The sequence below is a fragment of the Phaseolus vulgaris genome, chromosome 4 (assembly GCF_051622355.1).
Source record: "Phaseolus vulgaris cultivar YP4 chromosome 4, ASM5162235v1, whole genome shotgun sequence".
Classification (NCBI taxonomy): Eukaryota; Viridiplantae; Streptophyta; class Magnoliopsida; order Fabales; family Fabaceae; genus Phaseolus; species Phaseolus vulgaris.
In genome coordinates this window covers 4,517,245-4,541,303 of record NC_143501.1, presented here as the reverse complement: position 1 = coordinate 4,541,303, position 24,059 = coordinate 4,517,245, and the positions used below count along the sequence as shown (strand labels likewise).

Below are 24,059 nucleotides of genomic sequence, written 5' to 3'. Positions count from 1 at the left end.
ACTGATTTTAGGATTTAAAATGAAAATTTTAAAAATTTAACCAAAATTCGATTTTACAACAATGAAACTATTGAAGTTTTCGTCTTTTAGGTCAACTCTGTTAGATTTTGTAATATAGATTTTAGTCAACTCTTTTTAGAAGAAGATGATTAATTTCTTTAGTACATTTCTCGTTTCACAATAAACATCCTTAACACTAAAAGAATTATTAAATATAAATTAATTTTAAATATTAAAAATATATTAAAAAAATTATTATTTAATGTAGTTTTTAAATATTTAAACTAATTTTTAAATTTATATCTAATTTCAAACTAATTAAATACTAATTTAAAAACTAACTTATAAATTTAGAAATTATTTTAAATATTAATAATTTTTTTATTCTCTCAAATAATATCTAATTTTATCAATATAATTATTAATTATATTTTATTTTTAAAATTAATTTTTATTTAATAATTTTTTTAATAGTCTAATGTCATGATGCCACCTATTTATTCAATTAAACGAACTCTTTTATTATATTTCTTTTAAAAAATTAATATTTTATTTATGATTTAAAATACTGAAATAGTACACGAAATACTTGTTAGAATATTGGAAATTAATTTTTTCAATTTGTAATAAACAAATTGATTATTCATGTTTTTTATATGGCAGAAATGTGTGTTTAAGCATGGTGTATGGAGAATCTAATTGATTTTTTTGGGCATATAATGATTTTATGATAATGCAATGAAAAAGAATAATAATGAATAAATAAAAGTGAGGGCATTTATGTTCACACGAGCTAAAGAAGATAGATTCTGATTTTGATCTTGACATGTCTTTGGATTCATAGATTCTTTTGCAAAGCTGCCTTACAAATTTCTAAAGATTTACAATTCCATCTTCTCCAAAATTTCATAAATCCCTCTTAGATCGATTTCATAAATTACTTTTGTTCTTTCTTTCTTCCAAAAAAAATATATATATATATATAAAAATTTTTAGTCCTTATTCAATCATAAATTATTTTGGTCATTTTAATGACCCTTTTTCTGTGTTAGTATGGTCTTCTTTATTTTAGATAAGAAAAAAAATGTAATTTTAATATAATCCTTACATGTGTTCCTCTTCTTTGTTATATTTTAAATGTTTAAATAATTTTTTAATGATATCTTGAATGAATAGGTTAAATCTAAGGTTTAATTGAGTGAAAATAAACTAAACAAATATATGTGAATTAAGAATTAGATTAAAATTGTGATTTTTTAAAATATTAATACTAAAATGACATTAAAAATAAGGTCAATATAGAACATAAAAAATTAAAGAAGGAACAATTTTTGTTTTCAAAATATTTAATATTAAAAAAAATCATTAAATAAAAACTATTTTAGAGACAATAAATACTTTATCACTATATACTAAATTATATGTTATTTTAAAAATTAAAAAAATATTGATCTAAATAATTTCTATTATTAATACAAATTTATAAACTAGTTTATATATATATAATTAAGTTTTATTTCTCAACTTTAGAATCTAGATTAATTTTTAATTAAATATCAATTTATAAATTAGTTTATAAATTAATATTAAAATAATATAAATGATTCTAGATATTAATAATATTCCGTCTATAAAATAATAGTCAATATATTAACTAATTATTATTTCTCTCTCACTAATTATTTTATGTCTCTATAATTAATTTATTGAATGATTTTTTTATAGTATAATGATTAATATTTTTTCAATACAATTAAAAATCATTATTGATATAACTCTTAAAACAATTATAATGTAAGTTAACATATTTATCATATCATAATAATCTATGATTGAATGATAATGTTTACAGTGAGAGTGTATAGACATTCACTCAAAATATATTCATGTGCCATGTTTTCCATTTATGATGTGTATAAAGAAAGTTTTGAATGCAGAGAAGAATAAAGAAGTGAATTGTGAGTGAAGTAATGAAAGAAAGACTTGGTTCAAAACAATGTGAAGAAGAATAATTTCCCAATTTTGATGAAAAGTGCAAGAATATGTGTTCCAGCAGGCAATTTGCTTTTCAGAGTGAGATTTTTTTTCGCCACAAAAAGAGCCATCATCTCTTTTCTTTACTTCTCCATCCATTAAAGCTTTTTCTGCAACACTTCTTTACTTTCCATGATGATTACAGGTAAAATGAACAATAATGGAGGAATTGTGAATATCTGAGACTACCCTTTTGTTTTAATGCTGCTAATGTTAATGTTGCATGATTTTAAGAGTGTATTAAGAAGTTTTGTTTTGGAGGATTCTTGAATGTTGCAGCATTGCACATTCTCTGAGGGCATAATCAGAGGAAGAAAACTTATTGTGTACACAAAGTTGGTGACAGAATGCTTATAGACCACACAAATCTTAACTTCACTATTAATCCACATTTGCAGGCTTTAATGTTTCTAATAAAGCTTTATATTGCTAATAAACTATTTCATTTAACAACTTTTCAGTTTTAAATTGCAAAAGAAAGTATCAAAACAAACAAAAACAACAGTACATCATAGTCAACTTATCCATATATTTATTCTAAAAATATTATGTGTTAATTTATACATAAACTCCTTTTCTCCATGTCTAACTTATTTTTCATTTTGATAAATTTATAAGTGTGTGTTGTATTAGATTAATTATTGTAAAATTTACTAACTATTATTTTATTAAATGTTGGATTAAATATGTTTTTTCGTGTCTTGTATTGAAATTTATTTTTGTCTTTTAATTTAAGTTTTAAATCTTGTAAATGTTTGTAGTAAGAAAATTATTTGAGTGAGTATTTATTATTTTTTTTCTAACTTAACAAATAAAATTTTCAGCATAGATGGTATTCACGCCAGTCCACATTAAAAATTCGTTTATCACTTAGAAAAAATTGACAAAGATCAATTTCAATGATTTTCTTCTTACAATTATTCATAAGATATCAATTTCAATGATTTTCTTCTTACAATTATTCATAAGATCTAAAGTTAGTATTAGAGATGAAAAACAATTTCGCATGAAGATAAAAAACATACATATTTAACCTTAAATGTTTGGATTTCAAATTCTTATCATATAGGTTATGTTTTACAAAAAAATTTATTATATTTTTAAATGTATAAAAGTAATATTTTTATATTATATTCATGATTATTGGATTTTAATAAAAATTTAGTCATATATATTTCTAATTTAATAATTAGATCCATATGAAAAAAACATAATTTGGAGAAGTAAAAAAACATTTTATATGAAGTGTTTTTTTTAATATTCTGTGGAGAGGCTTTTGAATATAACCCCACCACTTAGATTATGAATGCTAAAATTAGTCTTTTCCAAAGCCATTTTTGTCGCGATTCTGTATTAAAGAACTAAGTTAATGTAAGGTTTTCCTCTCTTTTTCTCTCTTTGCCTATTTTTTTATTTTCTCTTTTCCCAATTTATTTATGCTTTGGAAGATTTCATCAAACCACAAAATGACATTCCTTTTCCTATTTTAAACTTTAAAAGTTACTAACTTTGATTTATTTTTGCATCACTTTTTTTTTTGTTATATATTTTACTACGAATAATATCAATGTTTTTAAATGTTTATTCACTTACATATAATACTAAAAGGTTAATCATTCGGATTTGTTTAATCGTTTTGTTAGTGATCACGATCATTAAGTAAAATATAAGATTTTTCTAATAAACAATCACGTATAATTCACTTAATTTTCACTTAATTTTTTATTTAATTATTTTTTTAATCATAGTAGTATAATTTTCTTAATCTTTATAAAATCGTCCTAATTTTGATCCTTATAGTTTTTTTTAGTTTGTGCCAATATTAATGAACGTGTTAAGTGGTCCATAAAATTCCACCTCAAACCATGTTCCATATAATGATTCCACCACACATCTACTTATGCTAGTTAATTGGTACACACATAATAAGAACATAAAAGTAAAATTGTGTTGTGGTGCAATGATATTCAACAATTGAGTTCTTGAGTTTACTTTACAACAAGAAAATAATGAAATAAAAATTAATTTTTAGAAACTAAAAATAATTAATTGTTATTGTGATTAAATTAGAGACTCTTTTAGAGACTAAAAAATTTTGGTTTCTAAATTAGTTTCTATTATTGTTAAATGGTTTCTAAATTGGTGTTTAATTAGCAACCAATGTTTTTCTACCAAATAGACGTCAATTTATAAACCATTTAATAATAATAGAAACTAATTTAGAAACCAAAATTTTTTAGTCTCTAAAATAGTATCTAATTTAGTCACTATAGCAACTAATTATTTTTTGTCTCTAAAAATTGGTTTCTATTTAATGATTTTCTTGTAGTGTTAAAGAAAAAATTGAGGAAGAAGAAGTTGATGAAGGAAGCTAGAGAGATAAGAAAGAATATAAGAAGGCAACAATCATTTTCCCAAGATGGAGAAGAGTTGTGTAATTTGTAATGACGTTTGCATAAAATGTCATGAAAGAGGAGAACAATATTTAGTAACCCTTTTAAATGTTTTCCAATTGGGGGGTCATGTAGGGACATTCAGATTCTACTTGTTTCATGCTTGCTTTTTATATTTCATTTTTTTTCCTAATTAATGGTGACATTCATATTCTCAATTATGTGGAGGGAATTTTTTTTTTTCAACTTGTAATTTTCTTTTTCTCAACTGTATTGAAAAAAATTCATTTTTTAATATATTATTAGAGTTATTTGAAGTATATCGTAGCGAAAGTTTGTTAAATTTATTAGATCATCTACTATCAAATCATTATCGTACTACTCGTAAATACATAGTTCTATGCATGAGTTGATGGTATTTATATCTTTAAAATCATATAAATTTTTTTTATTCTCTCCTTAAATCAATTTTGGTTGGAATGTTGTTGAGTTGATTAAGATCCAAATATTATTAACTTGATTGACAAGTCATAATCTCAACATTTTTTTTATAAATCTTAGTGAATATTTCTTTCGAACTAAAAGTCTACTATTTTTTTTTTAATCGACATCATCATAATTATATTATTGTTTATGTTAGATCAAAGTTATATTTCCCAACCAATATTAGTTATAGTTTTATTGGTTAACATTAACTATGTTTTTTTACTTATGTCAAACAAACTATCTTCTAATTTATGTAAGGTGAGGTTATTTTATGTTAATCAAGATTTTTTTTAATGTAGCCTAAGATATTTTGTGATAATGTTAGTTAAAAAATTTCTAACCAAAAAGGGAGCACTTAATTAATTTCGACAAAAAGTTTTCTATTTATATTAATATGAGTGATTTTTCACTCACATTATTAGAATTATATTTTTTTTTAAATCACTCTTCTTTCTACTTTCTCAATTGGTATTGGAGAGAACTCTTTGGCAGATGTTATCTAAATTGTTTTAGACCTACAAATCAAAACATCATTACTATCTTAATCCGACAAAAAATATTCTTCGATCAAAACGTGATACTAAAATTTCAGGCATTCTTAATCAAAATTGTTTTTCTTTAATCCTCACTTCTTCTATTTTAAGTTTGATAAGTGAGATTACTTGAAACTCTAAGCTGGAATCACTTTTACTTCTTCTTATTCCTTTCCTTAATTAGTAAAAGTTTTATAGTGTTTTTTCCTTTCACGCAATCAAACATTCACAATGAAACCCTAAACATTCACAATCCATAATCTTTATACAATAACCTTACAACTTCCAACATTATTATTTTACTATTTTTTTTATATAATTTAATTAAAATTTACTCTATATTATATATATTTATTTCTAAATTCATGATATTTTCCTTTCCTTTTTTATTTGTTGGGAAATGTTAGTTGAAACTACTTTGTTTTATCCTACTTTACATTCATTGTAAAGTGTTAAACCAAAAAGATAAACAAAATAAAAAATTTCCCTTCTATTTTTTGTTTAAGGTTGTTTGATGCACTCGAAATATAAGAAGTTCATTCTAAATTTATGGAGTGAATAGAACTATGTAAATCAAATTTTTTTTATAATCAATATATATATATATATATATATATATATATATATAAACTCAATTTAATTACTTTTTAATTAACAAAGAAAATATATAAGAAAAATGATAGTTTGACAATTTTTAGAATTGTATACAATTATATATAATAAAGAATAAATTTGTAATTAAAAAATATGAAAAAGTATTAAAATAATAATATTGAGAGTTATAATGTGATTGTGGAGTTGTAATATATAATTTGAAAATAGTTTTATAGTTTTAGTAGGTATGAAAAAGAGAGAGCAGAGAAAAGTTATGCCAAAATTGGGAAGTAACTTGGAAATTTATTAGTCGCAATTTGAACCCCAAGTTCAAAAGGCCAAACAACAATGCATGTTGCAGAAGACTCAACTCGTCTTCTCTGCATGTGTTAAGAGTTTAAACAGAAAAGAACAAAGAAAAATTGAATACGCACACCATTATGTTGGTGTGTATATATGTATCTATATATATAAATATATAAACCCTAGCAAGGCAAGCCAACGAAGCAGTTGAGGGCACCAGAATGGCGTGTGAGTCTGCTGACGTGAGTGCCGTCTCTTGGCTTCATTATGAAACCCTTCTTGTGTTTCATGGCTATTGGAGATCCTGAACTGTTGAAGGTCGCACCGTTCATCAAAAGGTCCATGTCTGATTGCCATTGCCAGTTCTTCCACTCTTCTGGTGTTGCGTAGTCTCTGTGGGTTATCTCCTTTGCAGCATCGTTGTTGGGGGCGATGAATCTGTTTCCCTGGCTCAGAATCGTAGGCCCTGCGCTTCCTCCTATTGCGTACATCATCCAGTGAGTGTAATCGTTGTTCAGAACGTGGAAGAATCCCATTCTGCACCTTGGCATCCTCTGGATAAGTCCCTGCCCGAAGTGGTTGAATGCCACTGTAATCTGCATGATCTTGTCTCCAGTGTAGCTGTCAGCAGCACCAAACAGCATCACCTGCAGTAATCAAAAAATGCTTTAGTTCGCCAAAAACCAATGCATCACACACTCTCTCTCTCTCTATATATATAAACCAATGCATGAGTTTGCATTGTTTGTAGAGTTTGAAAAATGTGTGTAGGTTGAAGTGTTTGAGATCGTGAAGTGTTTGATAAGGGTAGAAAAATGAGTTTGATTACGTCGTTATGTCTGGTCATGTGGCAGTTGGAGATGGTGATGGCGGTGGAGCCTTGGATGACATCGATGAGTCCGTCAGCGGAGTTAGATAGCGAAACATGATCGATCCAGATGTTGGAGGCACCGAAAACGGAGATGGCATCACCATCACTCCTCGTTCTCTGTCCAATGTGGTTGTACGAGTCTCTGATCAGGCCACCCTCCTTAGGCACGATGTCCTTCACGCGAATCCCGTGGATGATAACGTTGTTCACGAACTGCATGGTGAGGCCACCACCGTCCCTGATCTGAACATTGGCGCCACGACCATCGATGGTCTTGTCGGAGGAAATCATCAGCTCCTGTTGCAGACTGATGATCATGCTGCGTTCGAAGGTGATCCAAAGAGGACCCTTTTGAGTCACAGCATAACGGAGGGTTCCTGGTTTGGGGTTAATCATATCCTCATCGGAGTTATCAGTGACGACATAGATGGGTCCACCGAGGCCTCCGACGGCGCGTCTTCCGAACCCTTTTCCGCATTTGGCTAGCCGGTACCTGTCCTTGGCCCAGTCTTTGTTGCACCTCCAGCAGTTGTCAATGGGGTTGCTGCTCTCACAGGGCTTTCCAATGGCATTGTTCCCTTCCTTCAGTCCCCTTCTTGTGACGTTCTGCATGGAAAGATGAACGTGGTAATTGAGGTCATTGGTGACGAACTCAGGAGTTGGTACGTAGGATTGAAGAGCGATTTCGTGGGCTTTCTCAGATTGAGCTCTGAGAAACTCATCGAACTCTGCAATGCCAGCCTCGAGGCAGGGAATGGTAATGGCGAGAGTGGCCAACAGGGAGAAGACAACCTTTGATGCCATTGTTCCTCCCAACATTAATGCTTAGGATTTTTCTTTGTCTTTTTTTTTTTTTAGTTTTTGTGTGGCAAGGTTGTCAGAGGGATCTTGTTGAAGCTGAAAGAATCAACAAAAACCTTGGCAAGCCTGTACCAGTAAGAACACAAGATTGTTGTTTGGCTTGATGATTATTGCTTCATCACTGCATCCCTTTTATAGGACCCAAATGCTTCAGAATAACGATAACCCTTCAAAGGTGGAACCTTCGTTCAAATTTAGCAATGGGATTTCCGCCATGCATGTAGTTTCTGTTCAATCTCATCCACCAAACTACCCTATTCATCAGCTTCACCCAACTTTTTCTCTGTAAAATCTATTTTTAGGTTAAACTTCAAAATAATCTATACCTTCAAATCTTTATCTGTAAATTAAGAATTATTAAATCAAATCTATTTTTAAAATGGTTTTAACAATAATAAAGCATTGAGATTTTATTTTCCTTAACTTATAAGAAATTGTTTATAATGATAATTTTTATTTTGATCGTTTTCATACTAATTAAAATTCCTAATTGTATTTATTTTTTATTTATAATAAAATTATAGAGCCAAAAGTGCTGTGTTTTCATTTAGTAATAACAGTAACAATATGTAATTTGAATATCATATTTAATGTATTTTTCTTTGTTTTCCAATTCAAATTAGAAAATGTTCAGTGCTCTTAAAATTTAGTTGTTATTTTTTTACTACTTGAGAATCACATCCCATCAAATAAGTAGCCATTTTGTTTTTATGCGTTTCTCTAATATGCTTATCTTAATAAAAATAAATTTTATACTTTTAAATAACTAGTTTTTCAAAACTACTTATTTCAAATAAACGTTTTAAATTTTAAAAACTACCATTAAATTTTCTAAAAATTACTTTATTTTGTTATTTTGTTCTCAAGATATAAACTATTTTTAAAAAGTCGTTGTGAATGTATTTTGGCCCAATTTGTACTTGTAAAAAAGTTAAGCTAAATATTAAGCCGGGAAAATCTCCAGTAACTTTCTATGATTAGTTTATTTGACGCATTCTCATGGAAACATTGCAATTTTCCTAATTTTGTGAATATTATTAGTTTTGTTCCTCATACAGATAAAATTGGCAAAAACTTAATTGGTATGTTCATAACCTTATAACTTATTACACACACACACACACACATATATATATATATATATATATATATATATTAGAACTTTTTTGTCCCAAGTTCTGAAATTATAATTAATGTTTTTTAAAGCTGAAATTATATACCTTAAACTAATAGTGTTACAAGGGATGAAGTACACGAGGAGAGTGTTTCATGAAGTGTTCATGCAGAGAGATTAAACCGGTAGAGAAGAGATTATTGTATATAATTTTAATTAATGATGATTATATAAAAATACATTATTGGAAATATATTATTATGTTCAAACAAGCTATTTGTAATGTGTTTTGTTATTATAATGTGTAATTATTTTATATTTATACCATATATTTTATTATTTTTTTAATTTTAAAATATAATTAAGTGTAAAGTATAAATATATATCAAATAAGAGAATCCCTTGTTATAAATAATATAAATAAATCTCTATGAAATAAGTCATAGTTTTTTTAATCACTTCCCCATTCAGTCAAGAATGGTATTTATCACTTACTCCTTTGACTCTCATATAGTAATAATTTTCTTATATATATATATATATATATATATATATATATATATATATTTATGTATTAAAAAACTTGTAGACATTTAAAAGTGGTATGGACATCTGGAAAAGAGAAACCTAATCTTTTAAATGACCTCCAAAATGTAAGCAAATTCAAAGTTAAACTTTTTTTTCTTAACTGGTTATTTTGTCCAAAATATAAAATTATACAGAATGAAAGAGAAAATTATACACAATTGAAGAATAGACAACTTTCAATCTTAGATATATCACTGTTAGACGGATGCCCCAAATCATGTAGCAAAAAGTTGAAGGTATAATTATGTTACAAGTCCTAAATTCGTGGGTCAAAAACCCAAGGGACTGTCATTTTATCACAATATATTAGGAAATTGGGTCTAAAACAGAGACCACTAATTTAATTAGCATGGGACCTAACCAACGCACTAAGCTCGTCCTTCAGCTGTCTTCAGTAAACCAGCACAGCACAAAAATCTTGAGCTCATTCACAAGCCATCAAGCCATTTCAAAGAGCAAAAACATGTGTCAATCTATGGAGCATGTGAGAGATGCCATCACGGGTAAGAAATATAAGGAACACGGGTGAACTTTGCATGCCATGCCATGACAACAGGCATCTATGGAAGTGCATTAACTGACAGAGTCGAGAAACAGCCTTAGGCACTGTCAGATTCATTTCCAGAATCAATATTCATGGGTTGGGATTCTTGTAGCCACTGATTTCATCCTTGTAATTGTAACGTTTTTTATCTTCACGTGCTTTTGCCTCGTATGGTTCCTTCTCTTCCACTGTGCATTCAATAGGTAAACAATATACAGTTTAGTGGATTTAGTCCCTAAATAAAAATAATAAGCTCAGATCAAGGAATGACACTCGCTGGAACTGCATCAAATGAACGACAGCCTTACTGTGTTGTCAATTCTGCCGGAAAGTTATGAATGATATTCTCATTTTCAAAGGCCCATTTATTTACCAAATCCAGTTCTTTCTTCCCAAAAGAGAGCCATCCCTGATGGTTCACATTCAATGAAACAGAATCAGTGAAATCCAACAATGCAGCCACAATTACGACGAAAAACTATATAATAACTCAGAAATTTTCTTCTGTTTTCCTTAAATCAAGAACACACCTGACTAAGTTAGGTTGCTGTAGAATTGAATGCTGAGCATTTTGATTCTAAAATGAGTACCCAATCATAAAGAAACAAAATTGCTAGGAAGCAGTAGCTTAAAAAGCAGTCTCAAAGTGGATAGAGCCCAAGTTCACTGTATAGCAGCTAATGAGACCGTTGATATTATCAGCAACAGGAAGGAATTGTAGCCATAAATTAAAGCAGAAAACTAAGAGTCATAAATAATGGACTAACCTTCAGGATCGGTTGGCCATAAAGTGAGCATACTTCATATGAATAATATTTATTTTAATGGATATGCTTTGTGAAATTGTTAGCAGATTAGCCAACTCTGGGTTTTGTAACAAAAAATACAGGTCCTGGGTTCAAAGGAAGGAGGCTCCAATAGGAATCTTGACTGTCAACCAGACAACTATGCCATTTGATTCTGTAAGAACCCACGGGAAAGTTAGACACATCGAGTGAGCAATGTGAAAACCCCTGCCCTTTCTCATTAGGTCTAAAATCCATTAATGTCTCCACAGCCATACTATTACCATGGCCCCTACTATGCATAGAAATTCTCCTCTTACCGGCCACACCATCCAAGACATGGCAAACCAACTTCTGGTTCAGCTCAACAATTTCATCATCTTTCCAAGCTTCAGATCTAGACTGTGAGTGCCCCAAGGTTTGTCCACATGGGACGAGGAAGGACGTACTGCAATGAAGGATGCAGTAACACTTAGTTGACTTAACCACAAGGTTTGGGGGCACATTCTTCAATTGAAGACAAATATTCAAACTGATGTGGGAGCCTTGCGAAACAGATATTTCAACCCCATTACCAGAGTCCTCGTTGTGGAGAAAAAGTTCTGACCCAATGAATGGTCTGCACAAATAATGCAAAACAGATATATTTCAACACCGTATTTTTAAGTGTTAGGAAACATAAATAAACACCAAATTTCCAACTCTTGGTCGTGGCTTGATCAAATTAAGAACTTAAATGGACTACAGCAGTTCTAGATTTGCATATAAGGAGACTACATCATAAAATCAGAGAGCACTAAACGTATAAAGGTTCACAACAAAGAGAACATCTATTAAACAACAAAAGAAAAACTAATTCAGCTTAAAATACTAACAAAATTGGGAAACCATTTCTTGAGACTCAGATAAAACAAACTCAAAAGCAAACTATTCAATTCCTTTCGTTTAAAGTTATATTATATGATTCATTTTGACATGAAAAGGAAGATAAGGGAGAATATTGAAGGAAAAAATAATAGTCCATGTGAGGATCATTACAGTAAAAATTACATCATAATAAAAACTACATATTCATTTAAACTTTCACTAAAAAGTTTACACTGATTCCATTGAATAATTGATACACATACCTTACTTTGAAGAAGTACTTTGGAATCCGAAGATGAATGTGCATCAATTTTATCAAAGTATTAGAAGCTAGTGACAAAGCATTCTTGGTAAACTGAGATGCAGTTTTCTGAAGCAAGCAGGCAGCACTAGAGACAGCATAACTACAAACATTGAGAACCTCTCTGTCTTTATAGGCAATGCTACAAGTTCGGTAACCGGATCCTTGGGATAAACGGATCTCATTTAGATCAAAATAATTCAACAGCAAAGAGAAACTCGCTCTGGTTCCATGATCCACACACCAAAATAGCCTCCTTAAATTTTGTATTGTCAAAGCTTGTAAATTACTAGAGGTTTTGTCACCAATAAAAATTCTCTGAGAATCTTGGTCTACATTAGACACTCCAAAAGCAGTTACAAATGCTAATACTGAAGAACTCAGACCATGAGCTGCAAGGACTTCAGAACTTTCACTGTCCATCCCAATGAAAGATGCTCTAAGTAGATCAAATTCTTCTGCTAGTCTGAACAGTTGTAAGGAAAATTGAGTAATATCTTGATAAGACTTCAGGAATTGAAGCTTATCACTACTCTCAATCTCTACCTGATTTAAATTTTGATCCACATTCAATGAAACTTCCCTCAAAGCTTTAACCACACCCACTAAATTTTCCAACACTCTAGCTCTTAATGATAAAAACCACCTCTGAAAACAAAATGCTTGAGAACTTGTTACAGAGGCATCCAAAATTTTCAAGGAAGAGCATACTTCCACATGAGACTGAGAAAGCTGATCATAGTAATTACAATCATTGATATTCCTGGCAAGTCTCGGATGTGTATCGTCCTTGTAATAATGTGTTAAAGGAAATTTGATAGTCCCCGCCAACTCCACTGATGTGGTTCCCTGTTTTGGCTGCCTAAGAAGTTGGATTTTTTCTTCAGAACTAGAATAATGGAACAGTGTTTTTAACCAGCTACAGCAAGAATCAGACTTCACTTTCTCTATTAATGACCTGAATACAATAGTAGCTAGCAACCATTCACCCTGACACGCAGCATGAGCACCAACCTTGTAAGCAGTCCAGCCATTTGTTCCTGTCAAGACTTTGTTTACAAACGTTGTGCATTTAACAAGACAACTAACCGGACGGGTTTCATCATTCTCATGGACTAAGCCATCACAAATAGGTTGAGTGTGCAATAGCAGATGGTACAATATGTGTGTATAGCAATCAATTAAACTACACTGGCACACAATTTCAGCCAAAATATTCACTTTACTAAACACTTCAGTATTAACAGCACCAACTACATAAAGATTTTCAAGGTATGCCACCAGAAATCTGTATATTTTGGAAAGAAATTTAACAAGAAAGGAACTTTGCTTTTCTCCTTTAAAATTTACAGCTAGAAGAGTTGATGGTACTGCAGGATCAGTAGATGCAATTGTCACAAAATAATATTCAATCACTTCTTTTATGTTATCAAGTACCAAAGAACCAAGAGAAGGATGACTTTCAACAACAGTTAAAATAATCTTTAGCAGATACTGGAGCTCCTGACAAATTGCCAAATCATTTTGACCACCTTCCAACAATGGCATCAACATAAGTTTGATATGATCTTTGATTAAAGAGATAACACGCGATGGCAGGGAAGAACAACCAAAAACATTCTCAATTTCTGCTCTGTCCTTTGTCCTACAACAAAAATCTGCTAGAATACAAATGGCCAAGCAATTGTTCCTAGAAGCTGGATGTTGACTTGTGTTTTCAATAACAGTTTGAAGCCTCATAAATTCTCGAAGTTCCTTTTGAAGTGAAGAAGGCGGAACAGAAAGAAGGACCTGACAATCATTTAATGCATGTCAAACAAGTTCATATATCATAAGAAATAAAAATGAGTTTCATTTTGCCAGGTACCAAACTCAAACCTTGTGCAAGACTCTTAGAGCCTTATATTGAATGGAAAATGAAACTTCAGGTTCCTCCACTATGGAAAATAGCCCACGAATTAGAGCCGAACTATCTGAGTTCTCACACAATCCTCTTCTGAATAAAAAATGCAAGCATCTTAATGATGTTTCTTTTACATGTGAAGTTCTTTCTCGATTGAGAAACAAAAGAAGAAAGTCCACCTGAATCCAAATGACTTAATTACACAAGGAAAGCACCATAGAAATAGTATATATTTTGAATTGGGACCATCATCCATGCATATGCTAAAGCTGGCTGCGTGGTGCTTTATTTTACCACAAGCCTTAAATAGTTTACTAGCCCTTTTCAAAGGAAAAAATCTAGCAATGAGTTTCATAAACTTCATGTTAAGGATAACTTTTAAAACAATCACATTCAGTTGAAGGAACAAAACAACACTTCGCAAATGGTCACACAAAGTATTTCAAACAGAAATTAAAGCAAGGATAAAGTAATAAGTGACCTTTCATTCCTCCTGCTCAACTAGGATGCTCAAAATCATATAGTAGGACAGATACATACCTGACAAGAGGTAAAAGGAATTAAAATGCAAGCCAGTTTTGAGAGCGAGTATAGCATAGCAACCATAAAATCTTCATCTGACGAATTTAGTACCAACTCCATACCTGTCTGCATTAAATCAATCATCATATCAGAAAACCAAATATGATAGTTCCAATGATGAAACAGACAAAAGAAAAAGTAACAAATTTCTTTAGGTTGGTTAAACTTAACAATTGTTATGCTATTAAGTTTGGATATTGAACCAAGGCACATAGTGCGGGGAGCTCATTGGCAATAAAAAGTATATATCAGCACTGTACTGCAAGAATTAGTTCTGATTTCTATTTTCTTATGAAGTCACAGTATTAGTTTCAAACAAAAATTAAGCAAATTCACTGCAGAACAGTCTACCACATAAACACTAATACATAACAGAGAGAAGCCGTAAAAATAAATTATAGAAGGTAAACAAAGGAAGAATCACATACAGAAATAATGTGGTTCAATTGAAGTGTTACTGAACTTCAATCTACGTCAATGACAGAATTGACTATGCACAAAGATTATAACACGAAGTTTCTCTCTCAGTGAACTTTCGCTCAACTCTCACAGTTTATTGATTTTACAATTGAACTCAGTTAGTTTAACTGTCATTACAGGTTCCTATATATATAGCATACAACTACCGTAACCAACTACAATGAAATGCACCTAAACATGTGGAGAGGCACATGAATAGTGTTTTCCGCTTCTGACTTAGACAGCTGCTCCAGACGATACTAATCTCAATAGAAACTATGAGACTAGACGTTCTACTAAAACTATCCATCACATGCTGGAAATGCACATCTTCTACTGGACAATCGGATCAAGTTTGGAAGTTTAGGAACTTGACAAGATTTTACTGAATTATCTTCACACATTTTATGTAAGCTTAGTGTTATGATTTATTACAGCTAGCTGAGGCACAATGTCAAGAAATATTTACAATAAACTAGATGAGCCAATTTCAAAAATTAGAACTCCGCTTCAACAAGAAAAAATCAAGGTATTTTCTTTATAATTCCTCTAGGCCACCTTGTTTCCACTTGGTATCTTGTTAATCACGTCCCTAGGAAAATGTAAAGGAAGAGAACATAGACATATGCAGAAAAAGATAAAATCACAGTTATTAGAAACACAGATAAACAAGACAATTATAGTTCCAACATTAGGAGAAAGTCACACAATATTATAGCTGTCATAGCATATATAATTATCAAATACCTTGTACGCTTTATGTGCAACTGAATAAGAGGATTTGCATTTTGCCAAAACTTGGGCAGCAGCCAACTTTACTGGCAAAGACACTGAAGATGAATTCATTATATTAAATAGCATCTCCACTGAAATAGATGCAAAATCATCTGATATCTCACAAAGGCAACCAGTGGCATACAAGGATGCTTTCACCTGTGAAATCTCAACCCAGCATTTTAGATGTATTGATACAGAAAATTAATTATAATAAAAGTGTCTTCAAATAGGGTCAGGTAAACAAGTTAGAATTCACAATTAAAGAAAATTAGGAGAATATTCCAAGGCAGTCAACCTCCCCATTTTATTAAATGCAATCAAGCAAATCACTATCATGTGTCAATCCATCCATGTAGAGTCATGTAAATCAAATTAAGATTGCAGTTTCTCACTTGCAATATAATTTAACAGAAAATATTTTTGAGACGTTGGAAAACATGATTTAGGTACACAGGTAGAAAATCAAAGTAAACATATCTAACCAAGAGACGTCAATATGAAAGAAATCAGACATCTAAAACAACAGCAACACTAAGGTACTTATTTTACCTCACAGTCATGAGCAGAAACAAGGCTAGAAAATATCAAGTATCGAATCTGAGCATTGTCTTTCAGAAAATCAGCCCAACAACCAAACAAAACCAAAGCCAGTGCCTTCGACTCCAAATCCCCAATATCAAAAACAGATTTCACTCTATTTAACAACTCCAAGTGATTAGCTACTCTGGCCTCTGACAGCAACCCTTTGCACCGCTTTGTCTTCTCCTTATTGCGATGTTTCCGTTCAGACAAGAAAACCCTAACAACTGAAAGTCTGGTCTCTATGTCACCACCCCTAAAGGCATCAGCAAGGCGCAAGAGGATAGCATTAGCAAATATTCTATCTTCACCTGGAACAAGACCAAACATAGCACAGGGAGCAACATCATATTCAGGCTCTCTACTCCATTGCCAAAGTCGAGGCTCCATTTCCAATATGGCTTTGACAGGAGCACCTGACAGTGATAAATTCCAAAAATCATAAAAAACAAAACAAACAAATAACACAAAAACTATAACAGTTTCAAATTTAAGGCTTTGAATGGAATGATAATACACAGTGAATGAGGCATTATTTGAATAGGCACCATTGCTTGGATAGCCCAAATTTCAGAGGAATAAAGGGGAACATAATGATGAAAAAAAAAGGATGAAAGAAGAGAATTAAATAACCAGGTTTTGCAGAACGGAGGCCCATTTCAAGTTGAATGCTCCATTCCATGGCACGAGCAGCACAAGTTGGTTCCATGGCGAGTTTTCTTCACCAGGCAAATGCAATGGTGTTATATCGTATTAAAGCTTCATGAAACAAGCAAATGCAATTGGTTTTCGGAATTCATATATAGTGAATAATGTGTAAGGAGTGGACTCAGAACCAAGATGATTGAAGCAACCACGTGCTGAAAGCACAATAGTCTAAGATATAATTTCAATAAAAAATTGAAGAAGAAACCCACTATTGCTGGATTTTCCGGTGAATGGCTGCGTAGCGCCGTTGGAACGGTTGTTATAAACAGTGATCGCGGCGGCGGAACTCCGTCAGGCGGTTGTTTCAATAAAAAAATATTTATATACGAATTCTATAATATTAAATGTATCTATTAAATGTTTTTAAAGCATAATTACATTTCACTTGTTCCACATTAATTCCACAATTTCACTGTATTAACCAAAATCAAAATAACAAACTCGGTAGTAAACTCGGCAGACTCGGAGTGAACTCGGTGACTCGTTCAAACTCGCGAGTCTGCTCCGAGTTGGCGAGTTCAGTTGGGTTTTTGTTTTAACCCAAAACGGTGTCGTTCTGAATGGAAAAATTAAATGGAATAAACAACTCACTTTAGGGTTTCGCGTTGCGTTTTGGTTTCAGTCACATTCGTTGCGGTGGTGGTGACGATCGAGCGAAGCAGGTCCCGCGGTGGTGGCGATTGGGTAGAAGACGCCGCGCGGTGGTTGCAGGTTGCGGTTTATGCGGTGGTCGCCGGTTGCAGGTCGACGGTGGTCCGGTGGTGCCGTTGGGTGGTGTGGAATTAGGGTTGCATTGTGATTTAGGTTATTAGGGTTCTATTTTTTTTATTGGGATGAGTTTTTTTGGGGAATGCTCTTTTTTTTTAAAAAATTCGAAAAACTTGGAGTAAATTTTATATTGTTTGGCCAGAAATTAAATTTGGAGTAGTATATTTTTGAAGGAATGTGGGTAGTAAATCAAATTCAACTGAACAATCTAAATGTATTTTCTGTTTTTAATAAAAGTACAAATCTTCAAAAGAAATATATCAGATATGGGATATAGGATGAAAGCATGAGATAAATATTAATTAACATAATAATTAGAGAATTTAACATAGAAATTTAATATTTATCTATGTCTAATTTAATTACTTAATTTTTATAAATTGAATATTTATCTATGTCTAATTTAATTATTTAATTTTAATGATTTAAACAAATTAATTTTTACAATATTTGTATGAATTTTTTTATTTGAAGTATTTTGAAGTTGTATATTTATATTTGACTTAGTTCTTTAATAGTAAATGTATTATTAATTTTTTTATATAAAATAAATTCTTACGAGATTAGAGTTCCCTGAGTATATGTACATTTTGAATTTAGTCTTGTGAGTGATGAACAAAAAATTTATTGTCAATCTTGTGGAACGAATCTGGATCTCAAATCTCAGTCAAAACTCAGTAGACACAGTTACGACCGTCTGGTAAAAATTTCAGACCAAAATACCCAAGGAGTAACGCGTAGTAAGTCTTAGACCGAGAGTGAAAAAAACTAGTTTTCCGAAAAAGAAACGTCCTGGCTTTTCTAATCCGTATCTTCCTTCTATGATTTGTTTATGGACGGGCCTCCTTACCTGAGTGCAAACAACATATGAAGGTACTTGTGTGAATATTTTCAGCGCAATAGGGACCCAGAATAAAATTTCAGAAAGTATGGCCAAATTTCACAAGTTTTTGCAGAGGATAGATAACCTTGGTTTGCACAAAATTTCTGAAAAAATCTCTCGAAATAGTTTTTTTCCTAAAATTCCACGTACGAAACTGCACTGAATTTGGGATAAAAGGCGACAAATTTCATGTCAAACGGATGAGTATTCACCCACGAAAAAAATCAAACAATTTCACACGCAAACGAACCTTCCTTTCAGCCCTGAGAGTGATGAATAAAAAATTTATTGCAAATCTTGTGGGATGAATCTGGGAATCATATCTCAGCCAAAACTCAGTAGACATAGTGACGAACGCCTGGTAAAAATTTCAGACCAAAATACCCAAGGAGTAATGCATAGTAAGTCCCAGACCGAGAGTGAACAAAACTGGTTTTCCGAAAACGAAACGTCCTGACTTTTCTAACACGTATCTTCCTTCTGTGATTTGTTTAGGTACATGCCTCCTTCCCTGGGTGCAAACAACATATGAAGGTACTTGTGTGAATTTTTTCAGCGCAAAATGGACCCAGAATAAAATTTCAAAAAGTAGGACGAAATTTCACAAGTTTTGGTAGAACCTTGATTTGCACAAAATTTCTGAAAAATTCTCCCGAAATAGTTTTTTCCTGAAATTTCACATAAGAATCTCCACTGAATTCGAGACAAAACGCAACAAATTTCAGGTCAAACGGATGAGTATTCACCCACGAAAAAAATCAAAATAGTTTCACACACAAACGAACCTTCCTTTCATCCCTGGCAGTGATGAATAAAAAATGTATTCCCAATCTTGTGGGACGAATCTGGGGCTCATATCTCAGCCAAAACTCAGTAGACACAGTTACGAACGTCTGGTAAAAATTTCAGAACAAAATACCCAAGGAGTAACGCGTAGTAAGTCCCAGACCGAGAGTGAACAAAACTGGTTTTCCGAAAACGAAACGCCGTGACATTTCTAACACGTATCTTCCTTCTGTGATTTGTTTAGGGACGTGCCGCCTTACCTGGGTGCAAACAACATATGAAGGTACTTGTGTGAATTTTTAAGCGCAATAGGGACCCAGAATAAAATTTCAGAAAGTACGACGAAATTTCACAAGTTTTGGTAGAGGATAGCCTTGGTTTGCACAAAATTTTTGAAAAATTCTCTGGAAATAGTTTTTTCCTGAAATTCCATGTAAGAATCTCCATTGAATTTGGGACAAAGCGCGACAAATTTCAGGTCAAACGGATGAGTATTCACCCACGAAAGAAATCAAACAGTTTCACACACAAACGAACCTTCCTTTCATCCCTGACAGTGATGAATAAAAAATTTATTGACAATTTTGTGGGACGAATCTGGGACTCAAATCTAAGCCAAAACTCAGTAGACACAGTTACGAACGTCTGGTAAAAATTTCAGACCAAAATACCACAGGAGTAACGCGTTGTAAGTCCCAGACCGAGAGTAAACAAAACTGGTCTTCCGAAAACGAAACGTCCTGGCTTTTCTAACCCGTATCTTCCTTCTGTGATTTGTTTATGGACGTGCCTCCTTACCTGGGTGCAAACAACATATGAAGGTACTTGTGTGAATTTTTTCAGCGCAATACGGACCCAGAATAAAATTTCAGAAAGTACAGCGAAATTTCATAAGTTTTGGTAGAGGATAGCCTTGGTTTGCACAAAATTTCTGAAAAATTCTCCCGATATGGTGTTTTCCTGAAATTTCGCGTCAGAATCTCCACTGAATTTGGGAAATAACGAGACAGATTTTAGGTCAAACGGACGAGTATTCACCCAAGAAAAAAAATCAAACAGTTTCACACACAAACGAACCTTCCTTTCAGCCCGGGCAGTGATGAATAGGAAATTTATTGCGAATCTTGTGGGACGAGTCTGGGGCTCAAATCTCAGCCAAAACTCAATAGACACAATGAGGAATGTCTGGTAAAAATTTCAGACCAAAATACCCAAGGAGTAAGGCGCAGTAAGTCCCAGACCGAGAGTGAACAAAACCGGTTTTCCGAAAACAAAATGTCCAGGCTTTTCTTCCCCGTATATTCTTTCTGTGATTTGTTTATGGACGTGGCTCCTTACCTGGGTTCAAACAACATACGAAAGTACTTGTGTGAATTTTTTTAGCGCAAAACGGACCCGGAAAAAAATTGCAGAAAGTAGGGCGAAATTTCACAAGTATTGCAAGAGGATAGCCTTGGTTTGCACAAAATTTCTGAAAAATTCTCCCGAAATGGTTTTTTCCTGCAATTTCGCGTAAGAATAGCCACTGAATTTGGGAAAAAACACGACATATTTCAGGTCAAACGAACGAGTATTCACCCAGGAAGAAAAATTAAACAGTTTCACACACAAACGAACCTTCCTTTCTTCCCGGGCAATGATGAATAGGAAATTTATTGCGAATCTTGTGGGACGAGTCTGGGGCTCAAATCTCAGCCAAAACTCAATAGACACAATGACGAATGTCTGGTAAAAATATCAGACCAAAATACCCAAGGAGTAAGGCGCAGTAAGTCCCACACCGAGAGTGAACAAAACCGGTTTTCCGAAAACAAAACGTCTTGGCTTTTCTTCCTCGTATCTTCTTTCTGTGATTTGTTTATGGACGTGCCTCCTTAACGGGGTGAAAACAACATACGAAAGTACTTGTGAGAATTTTTTCAGCGCAATACAGACCTGAAAAAAAATTGCAGAGAGTAGGGCGAAATTTCACAAGTTTTGCTAGAGGATAGCTTTGGTTTGCACAAAATTTCTGAAAAATTCCATCGAAATAGTTTTTTCCTGAAATTCCGCGTAAGAGTCTCCACTGAATTTGGGACAAAATGCAACAGATTTCAGGTCAAACGATTGAGTACTCACCCAGGGAAAAAATCAAACAGTTTCACACACAAACGAACTTTCCTTTCAGCCCTGGCAGTGATGAATAAAAAATTTATTGTCATTCTTGTGGGATGAATCTGGGGCTCAAATCTCAGCCAAAACTCACTAGACACAATGATGAACGTCTGGTAAAAATTTCAGACCAAAATACCCAAGGAGTAAGGCGTAGTAAGTCGTAGACCGAGAGAGAACAAAATTGGTTTTCCGAAAACGGAAAGTCCTGGCTTTTCTAACCCGTTTCTTCCTTCTGTGATTTGTTTATGGAGGTTCCTCCTTACTTGGGTGCAAACAACATAAGAAGGTACTTGTGTGAATTTTTTCAGCGCAATACGGACCCAGAAAAAATTTACAGAGAGTAGGGCGAAATTTCACAAGTTTTGCTAGAGGATAGCCTTGGTTTGCACAAAATTTCTGAAAAATTCTCACAGAAAGGTTTTTTCCTGAAATTCCGCATACGAATCTCAACTGAATTTGGGAAAAAACGCGACAGATTTCAGGTCAAACGGATGAGTATTCACTCTGGAAGAAAATCAAACAGTTTCACACACAAACGAACCTTCCTTTCAGCCCGGGCAGTGATGAATAGGAAATTTATTGCGAATCTTATGGGACGAGTTTGGGTCTCAAATCTCAGCCAAAACTCAATAGACACAATGACAAATGTCTGGTAAAAATATCAAACCAAAATACCCAAGGAGGAAGACGCAGTAAGTCCCAGACCGAGAGTGAACAAAAACGGTTTTCCGAAAACAAAACGTCCTGGCTTTTCTTCCCCCTATCTTCTTTATGTGATTTGTTTATGGACGTGCCTCCTTACCTGGGTGCAAACAACATACGAAAGTACTTGTGTGAATTTTTTCAGCGCAATACGGACCCAGAAAAAAATTGCAGAGAGTAGAGCGAAATTTCACAACTTTTGCTAGAGGATAGCTTTGGTTTCCACAAAATTTTTGAAAAATTCTCCCGAAATGGTTTTTTCCTGAAATTCCGCATAAGAATCTCCACTAAATTTGGGACAAAACGCGACATATTTCAGGTCAAACGGATGAGTATTCACCCAAGAAAAAAATCAAACAGTTTCACACACAAACGAACCTTCCTTTCAGCCCGCACAGTGATGAATAGGAAATTTATTGCGAATCTTGTGGGACGAGTCTGGGGCTCAAATCTCAGCCAAAACTCAATAGACACAATGACGAATGTCTGGTAAAAATATCGTACCAAAATACCCAAGGAGTAAGGCGCAGTAAGTCCCAGACCGAGAGTGAACAAAACCGATTTTACAAAAACAAAACGTCCTGGCTTTTCTTTCCCGTATCTTCTTTCTGTGATTTGTTTATGGACGTGCCTCCTTACCTGGGTGCAAAACAATATAGGAAAGTACTTGTGGGAATTTGTTCAGCGCAATACGGATACAGAAAAAAATTGCAGAGAGTACGGCGAAATTTCACAAGTTTTGCAAGAGGATAACCTTGGTTTGCAAAAAATTTCTGAAAAATTCTCCCGAAATGGTTTCATCCTGAAATTCCGCGTAAGAATCTCCACTGAATTTGGGACAAAACGCGATAGATTTCAGGTCAAACGGATGAGTATTCACTCTGGAAAAAAATCAAACAGTTTCACACACAAACGAACCTTCCTTTCAGCCCGGGCAGTGATGAATAGGAAATTTATTGCGAATCTTGTGGGACGAGTCTGGGTCTCAAATCTCAGCCAAAACTCAATAGACACAAAGACGAATGTCTGGTAAAAATATCAAACCAAAATACCCAAGGAGGAAGGCGCAGTAAGTCCCAGACCGAGAGTGAACAAAACCGGTTTTCCAAAAACAAAACGTCCTGGCTTTTCTTCCCCCTATCTTCTTTCTGTGATTTGTTTATGGACGTGCCTCCTTACCTGGGTGCAAAAAACATACGAAAGTAGTTGTGTGAATTTTTTCAGCGCAATACGGACCCAGAAAAAAATTGCAGAGAGTAGGGCGAAATTTCACAAGTTTTGCTAGAGGATAGCTTTGGTTTCCACAAAAATTTTGAAAAATTCTCCCGAAATGGTTTTTTCCTGAAATTCCGCGTAAGAATCTCCACTAAATTTGGGACAAAACGCGACAGATTTCAGGTCAAACGGATGAGTATTCACCCAAGAAAAAAATCAAACAGTTTCACACACAAACGAACCTTCCTTTCAGCCCGCACAGTGATGAA

The 24,059-nt window shown here is 33.0% G+C and overlaps 2 protein-coding genes across 10 annotated transcripts; both read right to left on the bottom strand.

Annotated features, from left to right (window-relative positions):
- Nucleotides 1–6,323: 6,323 nt before the first annotated feature.
- LOC137836874 (pectate lyase) lies at nt 6,324–8,183 on the bottom strand. The gene is made up of 2 exons (XM_068645649.2): nt 7,173–8,183; nt 6,324–6,990 (listed from the first exon to the last, which is right to left on the bottom strand). The coding sequence occupies exons 1-2, from the start codon at nt 8,031–8,033 to the stop codon at nt 6,526–6,528; spliced, it is 1,326 nt and encodes a 441-aa protein (XP_068501750.1). The 5' UTR covers nt 8,034–8,183; the 3' UTR covers nt 6,324–6,525.
- Nucleotides 8,184–9,935: 1,752 nt separating this feature from the next.
- LOC137836873 (uncharacterized) lies at nt 9,936–18,079 on the bottom strand. 9 transcript variants are annotated; one of them, XR_016520517.1, is made up of 11 exons: nt 17,874–18,079; nt 17,208–17,293; nt 16,545–16,990; nt 15,966–16,151; nt 14,718–14,825; nt 14,153–14,356; nt 12,237–14,065; nt 11,089–11,725; nt 10,852–10,998; nt 10,630–10,730; nt 9,936–10,509 (listed from the first exon to the last, which is right to left on the bottom strand). XR_016520517.1 is itself a non-coding variant. In XM_090301600.1 (8 exons), the coding sequence occupies exons 2-8, from the start codon at nt 17,281–17,283 to the stop codon at nt 11,176–11,178; spliced, it is 3,399 nt and encodes a 1,132-aa protein (XP_090157726.1). In that variant the 5' UTR covers nt 17,284–17,333; nt 17,874–18,012; the 3' UTR covers nt 11,027–11,175. The 9 variants fall into 9 exon arrangements, 1 of the variants encoding a protein (XP_090157726.1); XR_016520516.1 differs by having other exon boundaries at nt 17,208–17,333; nt 17,874–18,077; XR_016520520.1 differs by having other exon boundaries at nt 10,852–10,987; nt 17,208–17,333; nt 17,874–18,012.
- Between the last annotated feature and the right edge of the window lie 5,980 nt (nt 18,080–24,059).

Excerpts from the sequence above, each read along its gene's own strand:
- LOC137836873 (XM_090301600.1), bottom strand. The coding sequence starts at position 17,283 with ATGGAACCAACTTGTGCTGCTCGTGCCATGGAATGGAGCATTCAACTT. Across the intron at positions 16,152-16,544 it reads TTTCTGCTCATGACTGTGAG|GTGAAAGCATCCTTGTATGC; the intron begins GTAAAATAAGTA and ends GAGATTTCACAG. Across the intron at positions 14,066-14,152 it reads CTCTAAGAGTCTTGCACAAG|GTCCTTCTTTCTGTTCCGCC; the intron begins GTTTGAGTTTGG and ends AATGATTGTCAG.
- LOC137836874 (XM_068645649.2), bottom strand. The coding sequence starts at position 8,033 with ATGTTGGGAGGAACAATGGCATCAAAGGTTGTCTTCTCCCTGTTGGCC. Across the intron at positions 6,991-7,172 it reads ACATGACCAGACATAACGAC|GTGATGCTGTTTGGTGCTGC; the intron begins GTAATCAAACTC and ends TGATTACTGCAG.